The sequence below is a fragment of the Tupaia chinensis genome, unplaced genomic scaffold (genome assembly GCF_000334495.1).
Source record: "Tupaia chinensis unplaced genomic scaffold, TupChi_1.0 Scaffold143796_1, whole genome shotgun sequence".
Taxonomy (NCBI): Eukaryota; Metazoa; Chordata; class Mammalia; order Scandentia; family Tupaiidae; genus Tupaia; species Tupaia belangeri.
The window spans coordinates 7039901-7052662 of record NW_006203646.1 but is presented as its reverse complement, the minus strand read 5'-3'; the positions used below and the strand labels follow the sequence as shown (position 1 = coordinate 7052662).

General features: G+C 40.7%; 1 protein-coding gene across 2 annotated transcripts in view; it reads right to left on the bottom strand.

Annotated features, from left to right (window-relative positions):
- GEMIN5 (gem nuclear organelle associated protein 5) overlaps positions 1–12762 on the bottom strand; it is a 56818-nt gene that overhangs the window by 31208 nt on the left and 12848 nt on the right. For both annotated transcript variants that reach the window (XM_006165098.3, XM_006165097.3), the window contains exons 9-14: positions 10804–10889; positions 7713–7795; positions 6544–6680; positions 5541–5614; positions 3196–3377; positions 1075–1214 (exon numbers count right to left, since the gene is read on the bottom strand). In XM_006165098.3, coding sequence (XP_006165160.1) covers positions 1075–1214; positions 3196–3377; positions 5541–5614; positions 6544–6680; positions 7713–7795; positions 10804–10889 — 702 coding nt within the window. The remainder of the gene's footprint in view (positions 1–1074; positions 1215–3195; positions 3378–5540; positions 5615–6543; positions 6681–7712; positions 7796–10803; positions 10890–12762) is intronic.

Below are 12762 nucleotides of genomic sequence, written 5' to 3'. Positions count from 1 at the left end.
GTAGTCGACCGCAGTTCACATCCCAGACCCAGTGGCTTAAAACTCACGCCAGGCGTGTGTGCGTGCATGCCCAGGATCCCAAGAGGGGAATGGAGGATAAGGGACTGCGGTGTGACCATCCCCCTTGGGGGGTGATTTCTCACTTTCTGTCTCTATGTCTCTCTCTGTCTGTCTGGCGAGTGCACACTCCTTATAGCAAAAATCTCATTAAAAAAAAAAAAAAAAAAAAAGCCCATACCAAATTTAACACATAGGGTAATTTCTCACAGGTCATTCTTTTGTCCCTAAATCTCAGGGCAAATGAACAATTTCTTTGCTACTTCCTGAATTATTCTGATCTCTACTTCACAGAAAGCTACAGTACTGTATAGACAGCTCACAACACAACACTGAGATAGACCCATCAGGAATGTCGGACCCCAGTCCCCACGGTCTGCTCCAGTGCTGTTACCGGAGACTCTGCCTCACTGCTCTGGCTTGGCACTTGCCCTGCTCCCCCTGCCTTTTACTTACAAATTTGTTATTAAAAATACGTTACTTTTGACTTACACATTTGATATTAAAAATTGTTCCTGTAATTGGTTACCATTCAAACACTGCTCAATATTGAACACTTCAATGGGTTTTGACAAATGTACATAGTCAAGTAACTCACTACCGCTACTATCAAGATGTAAAATATTCCTGTTACCTCGAAAAGCACCCTCTTGTCTCTCTGTAGTAAGATGCCCTCCCTGAGCCCCAGGGAATCGCTGGGTCTAAACAGGAGGAGTGCTTTTAATATCAATTTAGTCTACCACACTGGCAGGCAGACAGAATGAAAACTGTAAAAAGTCACAATTTAGCTAATTCCTAGCAATACTTTCTCTCTTTCTTTTATGTAAAAATCCCAGTCATAGCCTAATAAAGGCCCAGTTAAACAGAATGCATCTACAATATCTTCTAGAGCCCAGACAATTCCTCTGAGCAGAGGACAATGATGGGGAAGGGAAACGCGCCCACAAATGGGGGCTAAGAGGAAAGAGTAAGTTAGAGTACCCAGTGAAGAGCCCATGGTCAAGGACGCAACAGTACCTGGGCTGTACCATCGTAGGAAGCAGAGACCAGCCTTCCATCATGGTGTGGGCTCCATGCCAGACTGGTGATCTTGGCTGTGTGCCCTGACAGGGTCCGGTAAGGCTCCGTAATGGTCACTGGAGACTCAGGACTGCTCTCTAAAAGGCAAGAGGAAGGCATCACCACTACCAGCAATAGCAACAAAAAACCAAAATGAACACACAGAAAAGGATACACAGGAAGATGTTAACATGGCAAGAGCCCTGATTCTACCATGTGCTGTCTTGTTTTGCCTTTTCTTTTAAATTGCCAGAGAATGTGTCCATTCACCAGAGAGATGAGAGACAGAGAGATAAAGCACCTGTCAATGGGGTGTGGTCATGCTGCAATCCTTCCTTCATTTCCCCATCTTGTTGGTATTTTGGGGTTGTTAGCTAATTATCTAGGTAGCTATTTAGTTAACTAACAACTAGCTACCGGTTAACCAACTAGTTTGCCAACTAGCTACCTGGTGAGTTAACTAGCTTCAGTTAGGTAATTATGTAGCTAGTCAATGACCTAGTTGGTTAACTTGTGGGTTAGTTAGCTGAATAGTTTCTTAGTTAAGCTAGCTGGACAATTGGACAGATAACTGATTAACTAGTTGGTTAGCTGTTCAGTTATCTTGCTGGTTAGCTAAACGGATTATCAATATATCTAGTTCAGTTAGATATTTAATATTTAGTTAGTAAGTTAGATCATTAGATAGCTAATTGGTAAGTTGGCTAGTTAGTTACCTAGTTAGTTCATGTAAGATTTTTATAAAGGCTGAGAAACTTTTAGATGGAAGGAGATGACAGAGACACGATGACAAAATGCAAATAGGTGATGTTGGACTGAATCCCGTGATGCAGGAAAATAAGTTCCTATAAAGGATGCTATCGTACCAACTGACAAAACTAGACACGATGGTATATTCAACTATTGTATGTTAACTTTGGTTGATGATGAACTTAAGGTTGTATAAGGAACTATCTTTACTGTACTTTATGAAGATATACAATATTAAGGGATATAAGAGGACATTCAATGTCCAACAGCTTGTAAAAAATATTTACGTGAGCACATACGAGCACCCAGAAAAAGCAAATGTGACAAACCGTTACATACTGCTGAATCTGGGAAAGGATATATGGGGATTCTTTGTATTATTCTTGCAACTTTCCTCTAAATCAGAACTACTTCAAAATAAAAAGGTAAAAATACAATGAATTTGATTCTGGCCGTTTTCTACCTTTTTCTACTATTTAGTAACTAAAAAAAATAAGAAACAAACTACAATGGTAAATGTTACGGTGAACAAAGCTCTCTGCACTGCTTTAGGGAATCAATTCCATTTGCAAAAGTAGGTGATAAATTTAGAATCTCAGTAATAAGCATAAGGACCAGGATTAGTTTTTAAACATATGGTCAACGGTTATACACTACCTACTATTTACCATAAGAAAAACATTCCTACACCGTAGTGCTTTTCTATATTGTTTTTAACTCAGAAGAGCCACTGCTAGAATTAAACAAACAAACAAAAAAGGCTTTTCTGAACATCTACTATGGTGCTCTTTGGTACATAAGGGCGTTAAAAGAAGTCTAAGATTCCTAAAGGAATAATTAGACAAACTAATTTTTTTTTTGGAGAGGTTTTTGCTATAGGGTGTGTGTGCTCGCCAGAAAGAGAGAAACAGAGACAGAAAGTGAGAATTCACCCCTCAGGAGGGGTGGCTATGCCACAATCCCTTCTCCTCCATTCTCCTCTTGGAATCTTGGGCTCACCAGTACATGTGCCTGGCAATGAGTTTAAGCCACCAGGTCCGGGACTCGAACCGCGGTCAACTACATGGGAGTTAAGCGACATAGCCATCACGCCAACTGCTGGTCCCAAAATTGGTTATTATTGAAGGATGGGATTAGGATGAAAATTTCTAAGTTAATATTTTTCTCATGTTTGAAAGAATCTTAAAGTAAGCTGAATATATAGCTTTTGAGAGCTGAAAAACAGGAACATTAATTTTTAATGCCAAAAATAAAAGTAAAAAAGCACAAAGATGAGAAGGAATAGCACTGAACACATGACATCCCCAGTACGAAAGTGAGCGAAGATACCTATGACAGTCTTCAGGTTGTGCACGTAGATGACAGCGTTGTTGGAGCCAGAGGCCATCAGACAGCTCAGCTCTGGCTGGCTGCCGTGCTCATGGTGCCAGCTAATGGTATTCACGAGCTTGTGATGCTGCTGGACGGTGCAGATCAATTTTAAGTTGGGAACTTGAAATATTTCTATTGATCTGGAAGAAGAAGCACACCAAGACAAGGAGGGTGGATGATCAAAATACAGTCTGATGCAAACAGACATTGCCTCATTCCATTCGTTAAGGAAAGGTGAGCTAGGATAAGTCTTTTTTTCTTTTAGAGAAACTTTTCCTATAGGGTGTGTACGCAAAGACAGAGAGATAGAAAGTGATAAATCACTCTTCGGGGCGATGGCCACACCACAATCCCTTCTCCTCCATTCTCCTCTCAGGATCTTGGACACACACACACACACACACACACACACACACATGAGTTTTTAGGTTACCAGATCTGGGACTTGACCCACGGTTGACTACCAGGAGTTTAGCGATATAACCATTACGCAATTTGCTGGTCCCTTTTTTTTTCCTTTTAAAACTGCTAAAAGGTATGTCACTCGACAGAGGTCGAAAAAGACAGGAGAAAAAAACCTCCCTCTCCTCCCTTCATGAAGTGAAGTTAATACCACACTTTTTTCCCTATTTTTTTTTCATCCTGTCAGGATTTTGGACATGCACACGCACATAATTGGACATATTTTTCAAGCTGCTAGGGAAGAGTCAAACTGCAGTTGGCCATGCGGGATATACTTCCCTTAACTACTAGGCTATGGGGCTAGCTTGGATAACTGCATGGTCACAAAGCACCAGGTATAAAAGGTTGTTTTTGACCGTGGTGTGAGTCCCAGACCTGCTGGCTTGCTCTCACTTTCCCTCTCTCTCCCTCTGTCCCTCTCTAGTCAAATTAAAGTATGTAAATAAATAAATAAACAAAATAATTCTTTTCTAAAAAATATTTTATTTCATTTATTATCATCATCATCATTATTTAACTTGATAAGAGAAAGGGAAAGTAGGAAAACCCTGGTCTGGGACTCGAACCAGGGTTGACCATGTGGGAGTCCAATGCCTTAACCACTACACCACCTGCCAGCCCCAATAATATAATTCTTTTTTTTTTTGGAGAGATTTTTGCTACAGGGCACATGCACTTGCCAGCGAAACAGATAGACAGAAATAAGAAATCCCCCCTGGAGGGGATGGCCATGTCGCAATCCCTTCTCCTCCATTCTTCTCTCAGGATCTTGGGCACACATGCACACGCAGCCGGCATGAGTTTAAGCCACCAGGTACGGGACCCGAACCATGGCCGACGGCCGACTACAGGGGAGTCCAGCAATGTAGCCATTACGCCAACTGCTCGTCCCCCAATAAAATAATTCTTAAAACAAAAAAGAAAAAGAATTCTAGCAATCATGGGGCAACAGGTAGTGTGGTGGTAAAGGAGCCGGCCTCCCACATGGCCAATAGCGGTTTGAGTCTCAGATTTGGCAGCTTGCTTTCTCTCTCGTAAGTGCATGTATCCTATGGCAAATTAAAATAATAATAATAACAAAATTAAATAATTTTTTTTTGAGAAGTTTTGGCCTTAGGGCAAGTGTGCTTGCTGGAGAGAGAGAAAGACAGACACAATGAGAGGGAAAGTGAGAAATCACCCCCCAGGGAGGATAACCACGCCACAATCCCTCTTCCTCATTCTCCCAGGATGTTGGGCACGCAGGCACACGTGTCCAGTGTGAGTTTCAAGCCATCAGATCCAGGACTCGAACCATAGTTGGCCACGCTGAAGCCTGGAGATGTAACTGCTATTAACATCTGCTGGCCCCAAAATTAAATAATTCTTGAAAACAAACAAACAAAACAAACTGTAGCAATCTTTTGAAAGTTATACTTATCAGGCACTCACAATAAACAGTGCTAGGGAGAAGCTGAAAGACTTACTGAACCAATGGCTGAATTAGGACCATGCTAGTATGACCAACACTGGACAGGACATATACCTAAAAAGCACATCTGCTTAGGCTTATTCTAAAAAGTGGAGTGTGATTTAGGCAGCTCAGTGTAGGAGATAAGGCATACAATGACCCAAACACAGTGTAGCCAAATATCCTTCTCAATGAAAACCTTCAAGTACTTCTGTAGTTCTCAAATATATACAGAGCTCTTGAATCTGTCAAGGATATCAAGCATAAATCAGAATACTAAATGCAACTGAGCTTTCCCAATTAACACTGCAGATGGCATTAGCCAGCTTGTTATCAAATACATATGCAATTACAAAGCTGTTTTTTTAATTTTTAAAGGAAAAATACATACCCATCTTCATTGCCAAGAGCCATGATTTTGCCATCTGCTTTCCAGCTGATCTCTGTGTGTACTGGCAGTTTATACTGTAAAGCAAAACAGACCAATCTTGACTACAAACATTACTCGTTCCGCACATCTTACAAATCAGCGATGACAGCATGAGAAAAAAAATCTCTAGAGTTTGAAAATGTTCTAATTAACAAGAATCACTCTTATAAATAATCTGCATAATTAGTCAAAGAATTACTAAAAGCAAGTATTCTAATTCTCTAACTGGAACAAAGAAAGAGGCCAGTAAGCAGTAAATGTCTCTAATGCTCAACCCTGGAAGTAAACTTACATTAAAATGATCTTAACGTGCAATTAAGAATGAAACGTGCCCATGGCTTTGACAATACGTGGGTCAGGTTGTCTAACAAAATGATAAACACCTCCTTTGTTTTCTTCTTATCCCTCTCAAGTTTCTGCTCCAAAATCATTTTTCCCCTCCCACTAGATGTTGGTGTTTCCTGAGGCTGCCTGGGCCCTCTTCGCTTCCGACTTGTCTCTCTAGTCCTTTTCAACCTCATACACACCCACAGGTTCTTTGACAGACACAGAAATTCTAGGGACCAGCAGGTGGTGTGGTGGTTAAGGCACTGGACACTTCTTTCTTGGGGAAAAGACTTTAGAGATGCACTGTAAAGTTATTTCTACCATGGTATCACTTTTGTTGAAGTGGTTGGCATGAAAAAAATGCTTTATACCAAATGTTGGCAAGTTTACTTTATACCACTACTGCAACTGAGATGATCTTGTTTGTTTGTTTTTGGTTAAGTTCTTTGTTTTACTCAAGGATAGAGACTTGTAAGGTATATGCTATAACCCAGCCTCACTTATAGCCTTATAAAAACATCTAAGAAATCTGACTTAATATAACAGACCTCTCTAAAAGTTACATTTATTATGCAAAATAGGAAACACAGAGGAACCCATGATAGAGAGATCAAAGACTTCAGATCACAGAACTCACTTTGATTGAATTAGTATCCCTGATGAGTGCGTTGATGTCAAAGGCCTCTCCACTCAGCTTCCAGGGATTATGCTGGAAGACAATCCCTTCCCCTCCACAGCTGTACAGTGTGAGAGAAGGTCTGTCTCCTTCTCCTCCTACGTGAGATAAGGAAAGAAGCTCGTCAGTTTTGCAGTTGACTAGCTGAATTGTTGCTATCTATGACCATATGATACTACTGGGTTGTCGGAAAAGTCATAAAGTATTTTTTCTATGTAAGATGCATCATGATTTTTCCAACAACCCGACAGTTGTTTGAAGAGGATCATATACTTCAAAGCACTGGAATAAAGTCAACGTTCTTTCCCCCTGAACACAGTTATTGAGAGAAAAGGTTAAAAAAAAAAAAAGAATTAATTCCAGATTAACTTCTATGATGCAACATAATTGCTTTAAACTTTCTCTGGGATTTAATATACTAGGGATACCAAAAGTGGAATCAGAAAACAAACATGCTGGCCCCTCTGGTTAATTTTTAAGAAGCGAACAGTGGTTCTTACAGGGTTCTGTAAGAACAGGTTTTTATTTTCACCACCTCTAGATCACAAATCAAGTATCCAATGAAAATTTGTTGAATAAAGAAACACCAATTCCAATGCCATTTTATGTAATGTAATTACTGATAACCTTTTTGGGGAAAAAAAAAAAGCCATAGGGCATGTGTGCTTGCCAGAGAGAGACAGAAAGACACAGAGGGAGATGGAGAAAGTACCCCTCATTTCAGGAATTCTAAGTTTGCTTAAACTATGGGTAAAAAGAGACAATTATTACTCTGTGAATACACCGAAATCACATTCTAATTCTGACTAAACTAAAAAGAGCGAGTTTTACTGAAGAACCTTAGATTGGGTATCAGGACTCAGCATAAGATATATATATGATGAAAAATTTCAGCTCAAAAAGAAAAGAACAACACTTGAGAGTCGGAAGGCTTATTATGAGCGAATGGCTCTTCCCAGCAACTCCATTTATCACCTGTCACTGCCTTCACAGGCCCCTGTGGACATAACATCCCACGTAAGTGGCCCCTGCACCAGACCATTTGCAGTCTTTGCAGCTTTCATAGCCTAGGACTAAATGAAAGAGAAAGAATGCCCTCATATCGGTTATAGAACGGCTCAGATACTTACCAAGTGACATCGGGGGTACTGGCGGCCCCCAAGCTAAAGTGTACACTGTCTTCTTATGATACGTGCTAGAAATCTGCGGAGGCCTTTTGGCACGGGGAGGGAGGGAGAACAGACAAAGATTTAAAACAAAAAGGCAGTGGAAAACAGACCATCTTTTCTAATAGGTCCCTTTTATAATCTAAGTTGCTGATATTAATGAAAATAGTAACTGTCCAAATGGTTGACTATAAAGGATGTAAAAGCTTAAGTAGAATAATTTCTAATGGCATCCACTACTAGAAAGATTAAATCTGAAACATATTCTGCCTAGGCAAAATATGTTATGGGACTAGCTGGGAATGTGATGGTTGGGAGGCTGGATCACACATGGCTGGCTACATGACTAGGACCCTGGACCCAGTGGCTTGAAAAACAGAGGTGTGTAAATGTGGCCTAAAACCTGAAAGGAGCAATTGAAGAAGGCATCCTCCTGGTGGGTAATTTCTCGCTTTCCATCTCTCTCTCTTGCTGGTGAGTGCACACACCTGTACCTGATAGCAAAAATCTCTTTAAAAAAACAAGTTTTAGCTGAATGCCTAACAATACACCTGTAGTAATATCTGACCTCCTACTATGTAACCTTTCTAGGCCACACAGGTGGTGTGGTTGTTAAGGCAGCCAGATCTCATGTGGCCAACCGTGGAGTCTGAGTCCTGAACCTGGTACTGGGCATGTGTGTGTGTGTGCATGCCCCAGAATCTGAAGAGGAGAGTGAAGGAGAGAAGATTGTGGCATGGTCATCACCCCCAGGGGGGTGCTTTCTCACTCTCTCTCTCCTCCTCTCCGTCTCTGTCTCTCTCCATAGTTTGCATGCTGTACAGCACACTAAAAAAAAAACCCAAAAAACCAAACAAAACAAAAACAAAAAAACCCACTTTCCCAATGTTAATCTGAATATTTAGTTTATAACCAAAATAAAATATTAACAAGATATTTAGGAGCCAGTAGGTGGCATGGTGATTAAGGCACTGAACTCCCACTTGGCTGACCATAGTTTGAGTCCTGGATCTGGCAGCTAGTTTCCTCACTTTCTCTGTCTAAATTAAAAAAAATAAATAAATAAAAAATAAAATTAAATAAGATTATATATATTTTAAGAGAATTATTTAATTTTATTCATTATTATTTTAAATTTGCTATGGGACACGCACATTCACCAGAAGGAGAGAGAAAGTGAGAAACAAGCTGCCAGGTCTGGGACTTGAAACACGGTCAGCCATGTGGGAGTCCAGTGCCTTAACCACCATGTCACCTGCTGGCCCTTATTTTTTAAATACTAAGACTTTGAATTCTCATGTGTATTTTAAACTTACAGCACATCTCGATTTGGACACCTTTTAAGAACTCAGTAGTGGGGCCGGCAAGTGGGGTGGAGATTAAGACACTGGACTCCCACATGGCTGAGCATGGTTCCAGTCCTGGATCTGGCAGCTTGCTTTCTCACTTTCTCTCTCTGGTCAAATTAAAAAATGGTAACAATAATAAAATTAAATGAATTAATTCTAAAAAAAAGAGCTCAGTAGTTAGTCACCTGTGGTAAAGACTGTTGTAGCTCTAGACATAATTTCTAGCTTACAGGAAACCAATGCACTACAGAAATGAGTTAAAGGTTATCAGGACCAGCAGTTGGAGTAATGGCTATGTCGCTGGACTCCCATGTAGTTGAGTCCCGGACCCGGTGGCTTAAACTCACGTTGGGCGCGTGTGCGTGCGTGTCCAAGATCCTGAGAGAATGGAGAAGGGATTGCAGTGTGGCCATCCCCTTGGGAGGTGATTTCTCGCTTTCTGTCTCTGTCTCTCTCAACCCCCCCTCAAAAAAAAGTTATCACAAGGTGTAACTAGACAATAAGTTCAAACTGTGAAGTCTATGAAACAGTGTTTCAGGTTAAAGACTCCCACCCGACACATTGTTTCATAACTTGAACTGAAAAAATGATGTTATAGAAAGCAAAGGGGGAGGAGTACCAGTCTAGAGTAGAGACATAAAATAAAATGTGCAAACCCCATTTAAAAACTAATTGGGGGGGGGGGTGCCAGCAGGTAGTGTGGTGGTAAAGGGCGCTGGACTCCCACATGGTTCACTGCGGTTCGAGTCCTGGACCTAGCATCTTGCTTTCTCACCTCCCCATCCCATCCCCATCACTCTCTTGCTCTGTTCCTCTCTGGTCAAATTAAAAATTAATACATAAAGTTATATAAAATAATTCTTTGAAAAAAACTAATTTTGGGGACCAGCAGATGGCAATATGGTTATGTCCCTGGACTCCCACGACAACTGACTGCGGTTCAAGTCCAGGACCTGGTGGCCTGAAACTAACGTCACATGTGTGCGTGTGTGCCCCAGATCCTAAGATCGGAGAAAGCATTGTGGCATGGCCATCCCCCCAGAGAGTGATTTCTCACTCTCTGTCTCTGTCCCTCCAGTGAGCACACATGCCACATAGCAAAAATTTCTCTCTAAAAAAACAACAAACACCCCTAATTTAATTTGGAAAAAGAAGTTAGTAAAAATATTTTTGGCTTAGCTAAGGAAATCTGTGTATGAACTGAATATGGGGTCATATTAATTACTGTTAATGCTCTTAAGTATGGTTAGGACATTATGGCTACACAGGAGGATGTCTTTATTCTTAAGAATTTTAAGTGTCACGATTGCTGCAGCTTAGGTTCACGTTTCAGATAAAACACACACATGGATGCGCACACACAGATAAAAGAGGTATGGCAAAAATGTTAACTGGTGAATTTAGTTAGAAGATACACAGATTTTTTTGTGTATTAGTCTCTCAACTTTCATGCATGCCTGAAAACTTTGTGAAAACTAATGTAAACATTATTTTAGTGGTGCCCAAATATCAGATGAGCTGAACTACCATGACCTGGAATAGTTTTAAAATAAAAGTCCAAGTTCTGAACCTCAGATTCAGAGCCAGAATGTTATTCTAGAAGCCTTCCATGCAGTTTTCAAGTACATCCAGATTTATGAATTCAAAATTAAATCCATCACTGACATTGTGGTCAATGGGCTAAACAGGAATCAGCCCTTCCTTACTTGTTGGAGTAGGTGTCGTACAATCCCACTTTCCCATCATCAGTTCCAAAAGCGAGGCAACCTTCCTTGTTTGGGTGCCAGCACAGCTATGAAAAAAAAAGAAAAAAAGAATTCTCCAGTGAGAATATATGAGAAAATGTGCGCGTGGGGAAGGGAAGTCTGACGTTATCCCTCCAACATTCACGTAGGGATCTTCCTTGCTCTTATTTCTTCTAATTCTCATCATTTAAAAAATAAAAAGCAGGGCCAGCAGGTGGCGTAGTGGTTATGGGTGCTAGACTCCCATAAAGCCAACTGTGGTTTGAGTCCCAGACATGGTGGCTTGTTTTCTCACTTTCCCTCCCTCTCTCTGTCCTGTCTGGTAAAATTAAAATAAAGATAAATAAAAATAATTCTTTTTTTTTTTTTTTGGAGAGATTTTCACTGTAGGGCACGTGCGCTCGCCAGACAGACAGAGAGAGACATAGAGACAGAAAGCGAGAAATCACCCCCCCAGGGGGGATGGTCACGCCGCAATCCCTTCTCATCCATTCTCCTCTCGGGATCTTGGGCACACACGCACACGCACCCGGCGTGAGTTTTAAGCCACCAGGTCCGGGACACGAACCACGGTCGACTACGTGGGAGTCCAGCGACATAGCCATTACGCTAACTGCTGGTTCCCAATAAAAATAATTCTTAAAAAAAAAAAGAGAGATAAAAAGCAATGAAGTATTAAAAACAAAGTGAAGTCTCCTGTAATCTCACCACCCAAAAAACACCCACTGCCCATTTTATAATTCTCTTTCCAGAGGTATTTGTGAATACATTTAAATAAACACAATTAAAAAAAAAATGCTTTGGAACATTTAAATAGTATGTATGATACACTGTAGAGTGGGAATAAAAGATGCCAGAACAATTTTAGAAATAAGATTCTGGAGCCAGCAGATGGCATAGCGGTTACATCGCTGGACTCCCACTTGGTCGACCACAGTTCCAGTCCCAGACCCAGTGGCTTAAAACTCATGCCAGGCGCATGTGCATGCGTCCCCAAAATCCTGAAAGGAGAACGGAGGAGAAGGGACTGCCGCATGGCCATTCGGTGTGTGTGTGGGGGGGGTAATTTCTTGCTTTCTGTCTGTCTCTTCGGTGAGTGCACATGCCATATAGCAAAAATCTGTCTCTCAAAAAAATAAAAAAATAAAAAGAGAAAGAAAAATATGATTCTTTTAATAATTATCAAATTTTGGAAAGCTACCACAAATGTCAAAAATGGTTTTCTGGATTATGGAAGTGAGGGTAGACCAGGAAAAAGTTTGCTTTCTACACATTTGTATTATTTGTTTTTTCTTTCTAAATCACAAATATTTATTGCATTTAGACTGAATAGAGGTATCATTTTAGAGAAAAACAAAAATTATACATACTGTTTTCTAACCTACAATCTATGTTTATAATTTGCATTTTCAAGTACCATTAACATCTTTTCACATCAAAGATGGCTCTACATTATCATTTTTAATAGTCTGATACTATTCTAACATATGTCTATAAATGATCTCCTATGAATACACGTTTAGATTATTTCTAATTTCTTGCTATTAGAAAACATGGTGAGTTGAACAAAACTTTATTCATTGTTAAACTCTGAATTGGGGTAATGGGTCTGGTTAGAGGGTCTTTGGGCTTCCCTACTTTCAAACTTCATCAAAAATACTTTAAAAGGAGGGACCAGCAGTTAGCGTAATGGCTATGTCGCTGGACTCCCACATAATTGACCGTGGTTCGTGTCCCAGACCCGGTGGCTTAAAACTCACGCTGGGCGCATGTGCGTGTGTGCCCAAGATCCCGAGAAGAGAATGGAGGAGAAGGGATTGCGGCGTGACCATCCCCCCTGGGGGGGTGATTTCTCGCTTTCTTTCTCTCTGTCTCTCTCTGTCTGGCAAGCGCACGTGCCCTATAATGAACCCCCCCCCC